General features: G+C 38.5%; 2 protein-coding genes across 2 annotated transcripts; one reads left to right on the forward strand and one right to left on the reverse strand.

Annotated features, from left to right (window-relative positions):
• Window positions 1-441: 441 nt before the first annotated feature.
• On the reverse strand, window positions 442-9,792 carry tmem268 (transmembrane protein 268). The gene is made up of 9 exons (XM_010735366.3): window positions 9,626-9,792; window positions 7,087-7,222; window positions 5,750-5,844; window positions 5,529-5,636; window positions 4,354-4,506; window positions 4,075-4,185; window positions 3,001-3,090; window positions 2,548-2,760; window positions 442-1,331 (listed from the first exon to the last, which is right to left on the reverse strand). Exons 2-9 carry the CDS (start codon window positions 7,202-7,204, stop codon window positions 1,164-1,166), a joined length of 1,056 nt encoding a protein of 351 aa, XP_010733668.2. The 5' UTR covers window positions 7,205-7,222; window positions 9,626-9,792; the 3' UTR covers window positions 442-1,163.
• A 1,448-nt stretch (window positions 9,793-11,240) lies between these two features.
• neu1 (neuraminidase 1) lies at window positions 11,241-16,894 on the forward strand. The gene is made up of 7 exons (XM_010735365.3): window positions 11,241-11,525; window positions 11,903-12,092; window positions 12,805-13,067; window positions 14,755-14,937; window positions 15,369-15,588; window positions 15,704-15,960; window positions 16,061-16,894. The coding sequence occupies exons 1-6, from the start codon at window positions 11,439-11,441 to the stop codon at window positions 15,922-15,924; spliced, it is 1,164 nt and encodes a 387-aa protein (XP_010733667.2). The 5' UTR covers window positions 11,241-11,438; the 3' UTR covers window positions 15,925-15,960; window positions 16,061-16,894.
• The last annotated feature ends 713 nt before the right edge of the window (window positions 16,895-17,607 follow it).

The raw sequence follows: 17,607 nt of genomic DNA on the forward strand, positions 1-17,607 counted from the left end.
CTCTTCAGGTCTCCAACAGTTATTTAAATGAAACCATGCAAGATGTTTAGAGGGGAAATGTTGGTGGACGTGCTAACAAGTTATGGACATCTGAAATGTGACAAGGAGCCCTGACTAGATACTGGGTTTCTTTTGTAAAGGATTGCAAGCCAGAATAACTGGAAAGCACTAGTATAATCTTAAACACTGTTTCATATCTTTTAAAGTCAATTAAATTGACCCAACAATATCCACCATGAGCAAGCACTTGGCAACAGTGGCAAGGAAAAACTTTCTTAACCTAATGTAAAATTGAATCTGAAAAGTAACCTGTAACTATAGCTGTCAGATAAATGCACTGATGTTAAAAGCACAAGCTTTCCCTCTGAAATATGTTGTGGTTTAGTCCAACAAAGTGTAACCCAAATGCAGACAGGTGGGTAAAATAAAATGAACAAAAGGTCATTTTCATGTTGTACTGGGAAAGGTAGGTTAACACAAAATAAACAAAAGGCAACTGAGGAGTCCAGGTCAAAACAGACTTCATCTAACCATCCAAGAAAAATCCCATCAGAAGCACTAAGACAGTTACAGCCTGAAAGAAAGAGAAAGAGGGAAAGACATGATATAAGAGAACTAAATATAAGAGAACTAAACAGGCAGGAAACAGACAAAGACAGGAAGTAACAAAACACAGAAGCCACGACAAATGTAGTGCAGTAGAAGTGTAAAGTAGCACAAAATAAAAACATCAAGTAAAGCACAAGTGCTTCCAGATATAAATACAATAGAATTTACTAAAAATCAGATCACAATAATCAACAGCAGTAACTGAGGCCATGATTGTCATGTATACAAGAGTACAAATATTGTTTTACAGCAGCCGGAGTAGACCTCAGTGTGTTCTCAGTGTGACAGTATTTGGCAGGATGCAGTGATTGTTGGGACCAAATGGACAAAGGTCCAGGTGGTGCAAACGTGGAGCTGGCATGAACACAGCAGCGGGGGTACAGTAGCCTGCTGGCTGGAGAAACAACCTTGAAAACATTGGATCTCCAAACAGTTCCTTCATTTGATCAAAATGTCATTCTGTCTGTTCAAGAGAATGTGTGCAAACCTTAAAAAAGGTCTTAAAAAAAGAGTCCACCAGTTCAGTGTAGCAGCTCCGTGTTTTGACAACTGTCTTATCGAAGGATCTTCTTTTTGATGTACTGGCAGAGGCAGAAAGGGGCGGTGGTACAGTGATTCCTCTGGGAACGTGGGTGGTGGTGTGTCGGTCCTGACAGCCTCTCAGACACCAGCAGCTTCACATAAGCTGCACTGTAAGTCATCAGAAGCTGGTAGGCTTTAGCCTGCAAAACAAATACATGGACAGTTTGAAACTTTATTAACCTGCTTTAACCCTGAGAATGAAGTGACGTGTTTACAGAAACTATGATTAAAACTTCATACACTCAAATGCAGAAGAGGATGTGGAGTGAATCTTTTCTTAACTCCACATACTCCTGCTCCTGTGTGCATGTTTGCTCTTTTGCACAATAATTTCCACCTCATTGCATCCCAAAACCACTCTATTTTTGGACTTACTTGATTTTAATCTACGGTCAAATAGTAAAAAAAAATAGCTCCTTTCCTAACCACTTTTCCTTGTGGTTAAGGTCAAGGAAAGCCATCCTTTAAGGAAGTAAAGAAGGTACGGCCGTCCTACAATTCCTTGTGGCAGTGACAAAAAAATCCATCAATATCCATGTACATCATGTACAGTTTCTGAATTTTGCACTGATGTTCAGTTTTATTTTCACATTTTATTTTATAAAAAATCTGGTCAATCGTGTTTTTAATAAAGTGACTTATGGTAGTATAAAAGTTGGAGTTTTTTCTCTCTAACTACACATGCTGTGTTTCAGGAGTGATGGTCAAAATACAAAAGCTAAATACCTGTTAGTTCTAAATACTGAAAAGCACAAAATAACTAAGAGTAATTAAAAAAAGAATCAAAATATTGATATAGAACTAAACAGAATAACATTTGTCATTTGTTCGCATTTTTTGTCAGTGTGCATTTTTGCTACTATTAATGACTTAATGCATTACAGATACTGCGTCTTTAGGCCACTAATAATACAGATTTTTGGGGAAACAAAAATAAGATAATGCTTCATCGGCTGCTATATTTACAAGGGTGATTGAAACTCACAAAAAGTCACTAACTTCACTGAAAGTTGAAGTATTCTACCATTCAATTAAAACAAAAACATAAATGTGTTAGGGTTAGGAAGGACTACAAACCATGAAAACATAAACACATTATAGAGTAACATTGTGTAAAATAACATATTTTAAATCATTTTAATGCTACACTGACTTGAACTGGTAAGTAATATTAGCTGGCTGCTATGTCTTGTGTTGTTGACCTTTCTTGATGATGATGTGATTTCAACACAGTGTTGCTTTAATGCAATTTCTGTTTACAAGTCTGCCTCCATACAGCTGATATATTGATCAGGCTCTGATATAAATTTCCTCAGTGTGGAAACAAAGACATCTTGCAGCATCATGTCTCTTTACCTGAGCAGGTAACGATGCGTCAGGGACGAGGCTGAAGATGGTGGCAATACTGACGTCCTGCCGCTGGCAGTTCCTCTCCTCGTTTCTCAGCAGAGGCCTCTGTTCATCCACAACCTCCTCGTCCTCCTCCACATCTGACCCACCAACCTCGGGGTCAACAGTCTTTATCTCAGCCGTGAGGACGAGATGGGACATTTTTTTCTTCATTTTTTTCTGTTGAAAGTGTGACATGGATTCATTTAAACTTCTTAGAGCTCCAAGAATGAAAGCGATGAAATATGGCGCTTCAAAGGCTCAACTTGTTTGCCTGAGGTCCAGAAATAAATATCCTCTCAAGAGCAACTAGAATTATGTTTCTATTGATTTTGAGGGATGACTAACATGGGTGCACAAGACAAATCAATAAAGCAGCAGGAGAACAAACAGAGGGACAGATGTACTCGACTCCCTCACCTGGGTGTCATTCGCCACAGAGCTGCGCTCCTCTAAAGTTTCAGTCAGCGCCCTCAGACAGTGGGACATGTCCCAGTACACAAAGTACAGCTGCAGAGACACACAGAGAGACCAATACATGAGCGTTAGGAGCTGCCAAAGCAACATTATTCAGTTTGTCATTCATTACTGATGTACTAGTTTTGTTCCAGACACTAAATCACCACCCACATCTCCAGTTTCGGGCCAGAACATTTCGATTGATCACATTAAGCTCGTTACTCCTACATGATTAGTGCAGATGCACTTCAGAATAAACCATTTATTGGACTGTCAACCCAGGGGAGGATTTCTGCAATTCATGTTAAACGTTATCTCATTTTTCTCTCTTTCTTTACTGACCTGCACATTTTCCTTTATTAAAAGTCTGTTTTGATTTTGTTGTATATATGATATGACTTAGTAAAACAGACCTATTGCCTGAATTGTTCAATTTTGTGCTGTTTGTTGTGGCCTACATGAGCAAACCTACCCAGTTCCAGCTCTGTCTTGTTTCAGACCCTTTTGTCAATAAAACTCTAAAAAAAAAACTCCACTGACTGGTTCATCGTCACAAACTCATGTAGGCAGGCAGGCTTTGTTCAAACCCACACAACTTTACTAAATATGTCAGAATATATTTTGGGTAAATGTCTACAAAGTTAAGACTTTTTGATGTCTGGTGCAGCCATAAAGAATGGTCGATTAGATCTAAATTATTCGTGCTTCGTAGACCAATAGACAGCTCCTGGTTTGTATTTGCTTTGTCATCGCTGTTCTGCCTGGTGATATGTTGTTTTGATTTATCATCTTGTCATGTCATCAACCAAGTAGTTTTGCTGTATCATTCCTCTTGTTTCATTTCATTCCCCTCTCCTCTTCCTTCCTCATCTTGTTTCATCCTACAGTCCTCTCTCATGACAAAACAAAAAAAACAATACAACTATACAGGAATACTACACACTAACACATAAGTATCAGCTCAAAGAAGTCAATATGAGTAATATGGACAAATGCATGTGGAAAGTCAGTTTGAGTTGATTTTATTAAAACAACCTGCATGTTTCCGTTGCAGTTTTGTACCCAGTCAGCCACGGCCACCAGCAGCTTGTGTTTCACCATCCTCTCATTCACCTGGATTAACCGAACATCTAAGTTCATGTTGAGCTGACGCAGAAACAGACAAAGAAACACATTTGAGAATTATTTCACATTTGTACTTAGTGGCCTTCTTATGTCCATACAGAAAGCACCAGAGGAACATTTAAAGAAATGCTCCTCAGATGTGTAGATAATAGACAGATTAATATGAGGATTCCAGTATAAACTCTTTACCTCTTTGTTACTATGATGAAGGATGAAGATGATGGTGGTGGTGAGGAAGATGGAGACCAGACTGACAGAGAGACAGAGGACCCAGTAGTCACTGACAGTCATGTAGAGGTGGAGGGTGGAGAACAAGGCACACCACACTATCACATACAGCATCTGATGGAGGGAGAGGAGATGTTTTAAATATTAAAGGAGCAGTGTGTACGTGTGTGTGTGAGATTTAGTGGCATCTAGTGGTGTAGTTGCTGATTGCAACCCCCTCATGGTCTCAAACTCTCCTTTCTAGGGTGAATGAGAATCTATGGTTGCTGCAAAATGCACTAAAAATAGTTTAGTTTAGCATAAAGACAGAAAACAGCTAGCATCTGTAGAACTCACCTATTTAACATTCTGTATCTTTTTGTCTGATCCATATTTATCAAGCAACCCGCAGAGACTCCGCAAAGTTACTGCAACTGACCTCTGTTTGTCAGAAAATAGTTACATTTTTGTCATTTGTTTTGGGATTTAATGTTGAATTAATAAGCTTCGGTGGTGCATTTTTTAAAATGTTATTGCTGAACTAAGCTCCAGCTCTGTAGTTAACTCAAAAGTGGTGAAAATGGCGTGTGTGAGGAGTAACAGTGTTGTTTTGAATCCTGGAATTTGAACAAATTCAGTGTTTCTATGAGTACTGTTGGAGCTGAATTGAATTTTTGAGATTTTTGGTTCAATAAACAACATCATTATTATTATTTGGATGAACCGGTGTCTGTGCCTGCTTATTAAAAAAGGTCAGTAAAAGGCTAAAAGGACATGATGAACAGAGGATTAGCCACTTCAGCAGGAGATGTATGCAGTATGCAGCAGATCGTATGAGCAGTATAATATCTATTAAGGTCTGAGAAAATAACTGCTGATGATTGCCTTAGATGTAAGATGTAGAGTTTGAAAGACATGGATGTTTTATCAAATCAAAGGCTCTATTAGGCCTCTGCTGTGGAAATTGCAGCATATTTGCAGATTGACTCAAACTAAGCAATAAAAGGCTGGATGTCTCGAGCCTCCTCTGCTTCAATTTGGACAATCTTTGTGTTCATTTGAAGCTAACAGAAAAGTGAAAAAAACCACAAAAGAGAGTTAAAGCTGCAGAGAAATTGAGAGAATGTTCATTGTAAGTAGTTATTAAGAGATCATACCGGTGCCAATATGAAATGGAAGAGAGCCGAGTTGAAAACCACGTATCTCTTGACTGAGGGAACGTCCAGAGCTATCTTCAGTGGAGCCTCCATGTCGCTGACTGGTATCTAACAGGATAAAACAAATCAGCAACCTGATTTCAACACAGATTAAGATGCAGAATTTTACAGTGCCACAATAGTTCTTTTAAATATGTGTAGCCATGTCTGTGTGCGCTGACCTGGAAGCCGTCATTCTCCAGTTTGGCCCGGCACAGAGACAGATCAAAGCTGGGGTTTAGCGATGAGAGGCTCGGCACTGCCACAACACACTGACCTGAGGTCAAGAGAGAAAAAGAAAGCAACCCCGACAGCATCATTATTAGATCAACTCTGAAATCAGATGTGTGACAACAACAACCTGCACTCACTGTCTGAAACACTGTCACCTCTCAACTTTATTCTCCCTGAAAGAAAATGTGCCTTACAGCCAGACAAAATATAGAACACACAGAGAGTAAGACATGTTCTTAAGGGTGATACAAAACATACATACACAAGTATGAATACATCAAGTGACAACAAGAAACCTAAAGTATGTGTAGCCATTGGCATTCAGTCCATAAAAAAAACAAACATCAAAACATCATCAGCTGAGCCATTTGACTATTTAACAGTTTGGTGGCCTGAGAGATCAAATAATTATTAATCTCAATAAACCTAAGCCATCCGGACCCTGACACATGGAGTCTGTCCTCCGTCTAAAATCTAAAATGCCACGCTTGTTTGAAGAGGTTTAAGAATTTGAGGAAATTGTGGTATGATAAGAGAACTAAAAACAACACTGCACTATGACAGCAGTGAAAACTTGCTGTGCTGAAACAGAAAGTCAAAACTACACAGACACAAACTGGTGCATGCATAAAATATAAACTAAGTATGCCAAGCTTTCCTGACGGTGATGTGTAGGTAAATAATGATGCCACCATTCTTTATGATTTAAACATGTCACTCACTGTCCACATTATATAACTTTAATAAACAGCTGGAACAAAGCTGACACAGAATTTCTATGTGACAGCCAGACTTTGAGGAATAAGACGATTGCTCCAATCTTAAAGCTACTTAAAGGGAGGGCAGTTCTGTATGTTAATTTGTTAAACAATATCTCATTCACATCTTTGCATGTGTGTCTTCTGGCATCTAAAGCATGTGAGCGTGATGTTATGGTGATAATCCTTCTCTAATGCTGTATAAGTACTGGTACTGTATGCTGTGGGGTTGGTCATGACGATACAAAAGTGGACCAACTGATCAAAACACAGCTGTATTTAATACTTTATGAAAACAGGACACAACAACACCACTTTAACACAAATGAAACCTCATATAGATCACTATCTTTGAATACAAAAATATATGTGCTAGTTTTGGCCGGTACCAGCCGTCAAAAGATCCATGTTCAAGTAAACTAGCTGGGGTGAGTCTTCTTGATCATCTCATAAATATGACGATATACATTTTTTTTTTCAATACAATTCAACAAATGAATTAAAACAAATAAAAAGGCAGCTGTTACCATTTGACCAGTTATGTCTGCCGTTGTTGATCTGTGGCTGAGCTTTGGTTTGACCTATTTCCACATCCACCTCACCCTGCTCCATCACAAGAACAAGTCTGTTCCTGTCCTCCATCATCTCAGAGGTAACCACGTCCTAAAGAAGAAACAGATCATGAGATAACTTCTAGGCAAACAGCTGCAATCTTAGCAAAAACACAACATTTTACTGTGTGATGAACAAGAACAACTTACCATTCCTTATTTATATAATCATTTCTAAATTTCCTCTGAGGCCTTAGGTCCTGAAACCTGTCATGTAAGCATTTCCGAAAATTTATTTTCATGTCAGAACAAAAGAGGATCCGGTGATTTCATGTGACAGCAGCGATGAATCACTCAGTAATTTCATTAGAAACAAAAGAGTCACACAAAAAAAGAACTGTGACAGTAGGCATGACCTTCCCTGAATCAATTCTTTCCTAACACGAATCATTGTGTGAAGAAATATCAAAATATTCCAAGTTTTGACACAACAGAAAGAGGTATGCCATATGTTGTATGTGGAATCTAACTCAACCAATACTACATTTACAAAAGCAAGTAAGTTATGCATCAAGCTGAGTCAGGTGTAATATATTGTAATTTAGAGTACATGAAAACTAGTTAATGTTAAGGTTGAATTTGTTACTATATATATGATAGTATATATATATATATATATCTATATATATATCTCTATTATATATATATTATATATTATATATATATTATATATATATATATTATTATTATATTATATATAATAGTAGTATTTAAATTAATAAGCAACTGAAATTATTTTAAGTTTTATGTCATGGATAAAACAATTAAGATAGTTAGGTAAAAGTTATTTAACATCAACATTTCAAATAGCCAAAAGGTGAATGAGTTAAAATAGTTAGCTAAAGTTCATGGATAACTAAAATTGATCAAAGCAGGAAAAAAGACTGATGATTGTGAAAGTGTGAAAACCTATTTTCCATCAATAAATGTGTCAAATCAGACAGAAAAGCTGCTCGTACAGATAAACAACTGTTAAAGAAGCAGAGCATTCATAGCAGACCGGTGTTGTCTCTTTCTAGAAAGGAGTTCAGATAAACCCTGGCCTTTATCGCTGATAAACATGTCCGGCGTGACTAAGGAAAGGCACAAAAAAACCTCAATTCTGCTTTCAGTAGTGGTTGAACAAAAGTATAATCAGCTTAAAGTATGTGTTTTGCAAAAATGCCCTTTCCTTTAGAGAATGTCACGAATGATACACTGTTTACTTTAATAGAAAAGTATATTTCTGTATGTTTTGCGAGTATAATCTCAGTCTGAAAAGTAATGATTAACTACAGGTATGAGATAAAAGTAGATGAGTAAAAAGTAGTGTTTCTCTGTGAAATGAGTCAATGCACTGACAGTATTTACTTTCTGCTGCTGGCTTTCAGAGCTTTGCTGCATGATGTAATGCTTGTGCCAGGCTATTACCTTCTTAAATGGCAGATTCAGTTTAGAGGGTTAGCTTTAAGTCAGTTTACATATTTATGAACCATAAGGGTTGCCACTATCTGTGCTGCCTTTAGAATAAAACACCCACTTTATTGTAACAGTGTAGCTCAATCTTTTAAGGGGAAAGAAGTATTTCTATTTGTGATATTACAACAGGGATTCCTCCACAGCACAATAAGACAGAAAGAAACAGATAAAACTAAAGACTCATAGACAAAACCAGCTCTCTCTAGGTCTCCTTCCATCTCACACTCTTGCCTGCCTGCCTCTGTGGCACATTTTAGCACTGAAGTGTGAAAATTCATTGCTGTAGTCATGATATTAGTTTAACCCCTCAGTAACTTTAGTTTTCAGCCCTCTCTTTTACACACAGGTCTCCTCTCTGCCGTTATCTGCTCATTTTCAGTTCCTTGTAAATAAAGTCAAACCAACTCTGGGCCAATTTATCATTTCCTGCTTACACTGCACCTGCAAGAGATGAACGATATATATATATAAATATACATATATAATATTATATTATATGGTCATATGTGTGCCAGCAGAAAGCTGCACCCAAACACAGACGGCAGCTGTGTCAGTGTCTTACTGCCTGATAGAGGAAATAGCACCATTATCTCGAGCTTATCAGTAAATACTCAACTCCCTCACTCATCTGTTCATCTTAAAATTGCCTCCTGTCTGCTTTCACCCCAATTTGTGTCGTGCTGAACCTGAAATGTGTTCAAATCCCTTCATTTCTTCTCCAGGTTGTGTCTATTAAGGAGCAAATCCTGCACAGAACCAAACATCAACAACATTTTACACAATCTCCAAAAAGTTTCCGTTAAAAGACGTGAGGGTACAGAAAAGAGGAAGTCATGTCACATTTTGTTTGTGCGTAAAAAGTTCATTTAAAAAGCTTGTGTTCATATCCTGTGGATAGGATACCCATGGATACCCATCTTACATGTTTCAGCCGATGAAGACTTGAAAGCAAAACCAACACAAATTACCATATTTCACATGATCAAACACATCTTACCTGCACTTTAGATGAAGCAGATAAAGGTCCATCACGTCAGCAGAGCTGTGATGAGATGGTTGTATTCCCTTCTTGGTCCTGACATTTGATTTCAGAGAACATGGATAGTAGATCCTTTGAGAGCAACAGTACATGTCTTGCTGCGCACACAGACTGTGGCGTATGTTACTTTCACATTCAGTTATAACTCAGCAGTCTCTCTCTCTCTCTCTCGCTCTTCCTCTCTTGCTCTCTCTCTCTCTCTGAATTAGCGTGTGACTGGGATCAGCCCTGCCTCATGACTACAGGAATGTGGTTTGTGGTTCTCAGCTCAGACAGCACTAGAAATCCATCTTTTACATTTACAGACAGTCTACTTAAACCTGATTCTGAAGTGGGACTTTTGATGTCATTGTGATTTTGTGTCACAGACTACAGCTTGTCTGAGAGCTGCGGTGTGCAGTGCAAAGAAAAGTTTTATGATTAATCCTGCTGGCATTTATTGAAAGGAGATAATTTGCTTTTTATTGCCATTGTGTTCTGGTTTTAGTGGAACTGTCAAACATTAACTCATAAAGTCCAAAGATAGTTGTAGATAAATTGAGGTACAAACACTACTTTGACATTGGACTGAACATGAATAGTTTATAGATAGATAGATACCGCCTGGATGTTAGTTTTGCTTTGACATAGGCTTTTCTGTCGTGGTGTCTGTATCTAAGTTTGAATTATGCTGATAGATATTGCCAAAAGCTGCACAGTAAGGTGTGGAACTGTCATTGAATTAAACAGTTATCTGTTTATTGAATATATTAATAATCTGTTGAGGGTCTGAAATACCAAAGAGAAACTGACATATAACAAATAAACCTGAACTATACTATATATAAATTCATTGACTTGTGTTTATCATGTACAAACAAATCTTATACATATATTATATCGTTTTTTTCATTTTGCTTCACACTTTTGAATTGATTTGAAATTTAAATTCAATGAGAAAAGTATCTTGATATGAAATTGAATTTTACCATTGGCTTTATTCTGCTGCTAAAGTGACCCACAGCATGGATGAACTCAGTCACAGTCATGAAAACCGCGCTATTGTCTGGTTGTCGTTTCAGAAAAATTTTGCCCCCGTGTGGATAAAAGTGGGAAGTGTATTTAACATAATGTTCTTATGATAAATATAGAAACAGAAACGGTACTGTACATAGAGTAAAACAATTACAATTAACAACAAACAATACAATGTTTGCCATATGTCATAAACTGTAAGAACAGATGTTTAAACATTCAGCAGCTGCATGAGGTATATTATTATCCATACAAACATCATTCCAAATGATTTGAAAATAGCCAATTATAACTATTTATAACTAACTAATTATAACTAATTCTAAACAGCAGGGGAATTGTCTTTAGTCATGAAAATAAGTTTCTATTTTGTCAACAACAACAAAAAGAAAAGAAAGAAAAATAGTTATAATTAATAAATAAGTAAAAGTTAAAAAATAAGTGAAATATGAACCCAAATTCAGATAGATAGCTAGATTAAATATGATGATATCATTTGATTGTGTGTAACTCTAAATATGTTGTAAGTCTTTTATTTTGGTGAGTAACTGTGGTCATGTGACCCCATCTCAGTCATATGACTCGCTCGCTAGCTGTTGAATTTTAGGGTCGCGGTGCCGCTGAGCTAAAGTGTGTTCCTGCCTGTGTTTGTGTTGATGTTTGTGTTTTCTGTCGGCTGATCGTCACACTGATGTCAGGACATTCACGCTGACTCTGTGCCGGACTGAAGAACCAGGTTTCAGGTCGTGGATCTAACATGGAGGCAGGAAGCCGATCCGCCGCTGTGTCGTTCCTCCTCTGCGCTCTGTTGTCTGTCTGTGTTTGTACCATCGACCCTAACCAGGTACACTTCACTGTTCTCTGGACTTAAATATGTTAGAAATATATTATGTATGCGTTACAGCACACAGCAGCTCTGCGTGTTGAAGCTGATGACGTTTTAAGTTGAAAAAAGTGTTGATTCAGCTGATTTCATTGGTCAATGTGACTTTTTTGAGGCTTTAACGTGTTTCTGTTATTTTGTCCAGCCTATGAATGGCTTCATATGCTTCCATAGTGACACAAAAAATAAGCTTTTGCAGCTGTGTGGTTAGGATCTCTGAATAAACAAATATATGCTTGCTGCGGTGAAAGTGGCTGTGTAAGCTGATCCTGATGCAGATTTCCCTTTAGTCATCCTTTCTGTCTCACTTTTCTGTCTCATCTTTCTCCACTGTCCAGATTGACCCTATTGTGTATGAGGAGCAGCTGCTGTGGGTGAGCGGAGTCCAGGGCGAGGTGAACACCTACAGGATCCCGCTGATCACCTTCACCCCTAAAGGAAGCCTGTTGGCTTTTGCAGAGGGCAGGAAGGCTGAGGCCGGCGATGGAGGAGCAAAGTTCATCGCAATGCGGCGGTCCACAGATAAAGGCAGGTCACACAGCCTGTACACTAACACACACACTGACAGTGAGTGGTTGTGAATGTTTGGTCGGCCAGTCACAGCTTTAACTATCTTAATTAACTTTACAACTGGATTAATACACTGTATTTAAACTTTTATTACATTATTGGTCGTCAAATGAACAAGAAACATCATGGGAAACAAAAAAGAAAGAAAGGAAGAATTAAGCGACAACAAAGTCTGGTTACTGATTTTTTTTTTTTTCTTCAGTCAAGTTTTATGGCCTTGATCAGTGGATAAATAAAACAGACATTAAGTGGATGTTATGATGGGATCATTCTTAATCAAATTGACCTTCCTGAAGCCAAGGATGAATATAATTCTGATCAACATACAGAAACTTACATGAGCTAAACTTTGGGACTATCCTTAAAGACTACAGGTCTTTTTTTAGAATTGAGGTTGGTTATCATGTTGACACTGTTGATACTGGACATTCAGCACTGATATCATAGAAGGATTATAAATAATGTATAAAAAGTGTTCAATAAGACAAACCCTATTGTCTAAATATGCATTCATGTTTGTAAAATGACCTTTAACAGGAACAGGAAGATAAAAACGGCCAAAACAGACTTTGAGTTTGAAAACTGATGTGACCTGTTGAAACAAAACAATAAAATAATCAGTTCTGGAGAAAATGATTCTCATTATCAGAATCTGTGTCTGTTCCTCCAGGTGCCACCTGGTCCCCGACCAGCTTTATTGTGGATGATGGATGGATACCGGACGGCTTGAACCTGGGCTCGGTGGTGGTAGACGAGGAAGTGGGCTCAGTGATACTAATCTACTCCATCTGCTTCCACCTCTCCCTCTGCCAGCCGTCCAGCACCATGATGGTGGAGAGCAAAGACGATGGCTTGAGCTGGAACATGCCCAGAAACATCACAGCCCAGCTCGGAAACCAATCCTTCGCTCCCGGGCCGGGCTACGGTATCCAGGTGAGTGAATGTAGCCGGGGCTGAGCATATGGACATTTAAGCTCAATGATTTCATGCTGCGTTCAAGTCACATTGGTGTTAGTGTGGTGAAAAGCTGCTGACAGGGTAGTCATTCATGTCACATGCCAGTGGTGACTAAAGTGAGCTTTTAAAGACTCTTTGTGGTTTTGACATGTCATAAAAAAATCATCTCCTCCCTGCAGGAATATTATGATTATATGACTTTATGACTATATGACTATAACTACAGGATCTTAATTCGTACACCTTTGTCACAACGAATTAAGTTGTGGAAAGCTTTAGATATAATCTAATGCTTGAATTGGATTATTTAAATGTTTGTACTTCATGAAAGGAAAAAAAATATGTTGTACATTAAATGTTCTCCATTATTTTGTCCAAATTAAGAAGTGAAAACAGCTTAGTGCTAGTTTCTGGTCCACCACATCTCCCTCTGTCTATTTCAGGTCAAAGTATAGTGGATAATTGGTTGAAATGGACAGAAACGTGGCTCCAGACAAAGGTGGAGCAGCTTTTGTCAGCTATGGACGATGGTAACTGGTTAATGGACTGTACTTATATAGCGCCTTTCTAGTCTTCCGACCACTCACATCGCTTTTGCACTACATATCTCATTCACCCATTCACACACATTCATACACTGATGGCATTAGCTGCCATGCAAGGTGCCAACTGCTCATCAATTTTAGGAGCTTCATACACATTCACACACCGATGGCTCAGCCTTCGGGAGAAATTTGGGGTTCAGTATCTTGCCCACGGACACTTTGACTTCGATTGATTCGACATGCAGACTGAAGAGCTGGGGATCGAACTGAGAAGAGAGAATATTTGATTTGGATGTTTAGACCAAATAATTACCCAAAGAAGAATAGCAGTCACATGTTGACACCGATAAACAAGAAGAGGAGTGCTTCAAATTTATATTAAATTAAGGTTTTAGTTTTTATGTGTTATATTTGTTTGTCCTTGTCTGTTAATTACATTATTATTGTATTGACTCGTCACAGATATATTGTTATTAATGCAGTACAGTATATGAAAAATATCAGTGCCTGAGCTCATTAAACTATCACTATGTACATGAGCTTCCTTTGGTGTCATTTATTAGTATTTAATCATTTGGGCTGTAGGTGTAGACTATGCACCACTCACATATACATGGTGGTTTCATGTTGAATGATAATGAGCTCACCTTTGTCTGTATCAAACCTGCACAATGAAAGCAGATGTTGTTTGTATTTTCCCAAATTGCCTCCTCTAATGTGTGCCAGAATAAACTGGACATGGAGCTTTATTTTTGGCCTCTTTGATACAAGCGGGTTGCATGCATTAAAAATCATTATATAATTGGAGGGGAGTTGTAATTGTGCAAATTAGTTGATTATCCCTCAACCACGGTTGGAGTTTAAGCATCTGAACAGTGGATGATTATGAGCCAGGTTTTAGGACATTAAACCTTCTGTTGGATTGCAGCAGTTCAGCCACTCTGGATAACCCTCAGTTTGTTTGTTGAGTTGTGATGTCCTTGTATTCTCTTTGTCCATACCAAATGTATGTCATCATCAGATCCTGCCTCGTAAAGACATGTTTTCAGACTTGTGATGTAGTTTCTGTTATGCACAGTTGAGCTGAGTCCGCATATTTTTGTGTCTTTGCACTACAGAAGCGGCACAACCCGGCTAAGGGGCGGTTGGTGGTGTGTGGTCATGGTACCTTGGAGAGAAATGGAGTTTTCTGCATCTTGAGCAATGACCATGGAAGTACCTGGTACAACGGTGCCGCGCTGAAAAGCATCCCTTTCAACCAGAAGAAGAAGGCACAGGATTTCGACCCTGACGAGAACCAGGTATGCATGCTGTTGTGAACACTCTGATAAACCCACTGGACGGAGCCTTTCCAGCACCAAACAGCAGACAAAAGGTTCTAGCAGTTAGCAGTGAATAATATAATATTTAAATGTGTCACTTGAACAGAAATACGTCACCAGATGAATAATAATACTGTTTTGTGTCTGCTGTGCTGAATGGATGATCATTTCCTAACATGTAAGCCAGAAAAACTTTATTAAGGCCGTTTATCTGTCGACATGTTGTGGAGTTCCTCTGCCCTCTAGTGGATGAACAAAATGCAGCTGTAAATGTTTTATTTCAAAATATCAGTTTTCCTGATGTGAAGTCTTCACTGTAGTGATACCGCGTGTCACGTTGAATCACATCTCACTTAATGAATGTCACAAAGCATCAGTGTCGAGTTAAACATGCTCCTTCCTCTCTGTAGCTGGTCGAGATGCCGGATGGCAGCATCATTGTCAATGTGCGGAACCAGAACAACTACCACTGTCGGTGTCGCGTGGTGGTACGCAGCCTTGACGGTGGAGAGTCCCTGCCCATAGATGAACTGTACTTTGACTACACACTGGTGGATCCTGCAGTAGCAGCTGGAGCGCTGCAGAAAGACGGAGTGCTCTACTTCACCAACCCGGCCAATGAACTACACCGTAAGATCTCTTCTTAAAAACACAAAAGTAGCATCAGTTACACACACTTCATTTATTGATTAGAAAACAGATCAGTGAATGTCTGAGCGCTAACATCCTGAATCCTTCCCTTCAGGAATTAACCTGACCTTACGTTGGTCAGTGACCCATGGGAACTCATGGGAGAATAAAACTGTCCAGATATGGTCGGGGCCAAGTGGCTACTCCAGCATGACATCACTGAACAGTGATTCTATAGAGGACCAGAAGTACATCTTTGTCATCTATGAGAAGGGCCACAAAGACTATGACGAGACCATCTCGTTCGTCAAGATCCACCTGTACAGCGGCCGGTAGAACACGTGATTGGGTGGCAAGCAGAACAATTATGAGGTATGATGCATGAAAACGGATTTGTTTACTACACACATTTGGTGGATAAAATATCTGAGCGCGTCTCCTGTTTTAATTTCACCTTGTGTTTGTCTCCCAGATTCAAATGTTGGAGGGGAAAAAGGGAAATGTTGAGCTCTCCCAGGACTTTCTTAGGATAAAAAAAAAGAGACTTGAAACATGGGAAAAAGGCTCACTACCATGGACGTGCATCGGTTTGTGTACAGTCTGTGATGAACTGGAAAAAAAATCATTCTCTCCTCTAAAATTCCACTGTTGATTAAGTCACTATGTGTAATTTTCTGTGTCTGGACATGTCCGCTAACATTTCTCCTGCTCTCATATCAAAGAAAAAGTTTCTAAAGTTTCTAAAGAACCATAATGATGATACCATACTAAAGTATCATAGATATCTAATTCAACGCACAACCTCGTCAGATTCACTGTATACTTGACTCTGGTGCAGATATTTGCAGATATATATGCTGTATGCTGTATGCTGAGGAATCTGTTGCCATCATTAAGATGTGAGTGTGGCATGAATACATGCTGCCTAAAAAATGAGTCTGCTTTGTAAAACCAGAAATTGTGTAAAATGAAATGTTAATGGCCTTTTTGTTATGAGACTGTGTGCTATTTCCAACTGAGTGGTTTCAGGACAAGCAATAAAAACATGAGGCGTGAGTGAGTGTGTGATTGAGAGAGGAAGAGGTTAGTACATAATGTAGTCCAAGTATCCTCTTTTGTACTCGTACAGAATGATGCACTCTCATATTTTATAATCAGTCTGAACTCCGCTCTACATTTGTTTAATTTTGAAATCAAGTGTCCATTTATGCCCTGTATCACCAGCACCGCACAAAGGGGTCACATAGTTTTGCAGCAGGATGTTATCTGGTCTGTACTATCTGTACAATAAATACAGAATTTCTAAGTGTTGTACACCCTTTATTAATTTATTTGTTGTGGACACAGCTGAGCTGATTTTCAATGCAATAAAACAGCCAATTTAAAGTCAACCAATTGAGAGAACCCACGCTGACACGGGGAGAACAATTCCTCTTCAGATGATGATGGAAATTACCTTTCACAAATCACATGCTATAGGTCTGTGATTACAACACAACAGTAGAAAAGGAATTACATCAGGGTTGAAGGAAAGATATAAAATCACTGACAAATCTGCAGTGATTTTATATTAATGTCACTGCATGTCTTTGTGATCTAACTTTATAGATGTGTACTGAAGGTTTTCCTGTGAAGGACCTGATGTTATTGAGATTTTTTTTGGGACTCCTTACAAAATAAAATAAAATAAATATGCTGATTATTCCAAGTTTTTACAGTTTGCACATCAGTTGTTTTTTTCTTGTGACCTGAGATACCCTCTGTGCTCTACCTTCTGTGGGCACATTTCTCTGTAGCTTTTCACTAAATTTGTCTTTGCTTGTCCAGATATACGTCGATATATATAAATATATAAGAAGAGCATTTCATCTTCACTCCTCATAATCCCTTATTGTGACACCTCTGACTAATAAGCCGAAGAGTGAATTACATTCAAAGTGAGCGGGCTACACTTTTATTTGACTTCATAATCAAACGATGAGAGGAATTAAATTATCTTTTAACGTTTAACCGACCAAA

Source organism: Larimichthys crocea, chromosome XIII, assembly GCF_000972845.2.
Source record: "Larimichthys crocea isolate SSNF chromosome XIII, L_crocea_2.0, whole genome shotgun sequence".
Taxonomy (NCBI): Eukaryota; Metazoa; Chordata; class Actinopteri; family Sciaenidae; genus Larimichthys; species Larimichthys crocea.

Excerpts from the sequence above, each read along its gene's own strand:
- tmem268 (XM_010735366.3), bottom strand. The coding sequence starts at position 7,204 with ATGATGGAGGACAGGAACAGACTTGTTCTTGTGATGGAGCAGGGTGAG. Across the intron at positions 4,507-5,528 it reads TCCATTTCATATTGGCACCG|ATGCTGTATGTGATAGTGTG; the intron begins GTATGATCTCTT and ends TCCCTCCATCAG. Across the intron at positions 1,332-2,547 it reads ACGCATCGTTACCTGCTCAG|GCTAAAGCCTACCAGCTTCT; the intron begins GTAAAGAGACAT and ends TTTGTTTTGCAG.
- neu1 (XM_010735365.3), top strand. The coding sequence starts at position 11,439 with ATGGAGGCAGGAAGCCGATCCGCCGCTGTGTCGTTCCTCCTCTGCGCT. Across the intron at positions 12,093-12,804 it reads GCGGCGGTCCACAGATAAAG|GTGCCACCTGGTCCCCGACC; the intron begins GCAGGTCACACA and ends CTGTTCCTCCAG. Across the intron at positions 14,938-15,368 it reads TCGACCCTGACGAGAACCAG|CTGGTCGAGATGCCGGATGG; the intron begins GTATGCATGCTG and ends TCCTCTCTGTAG.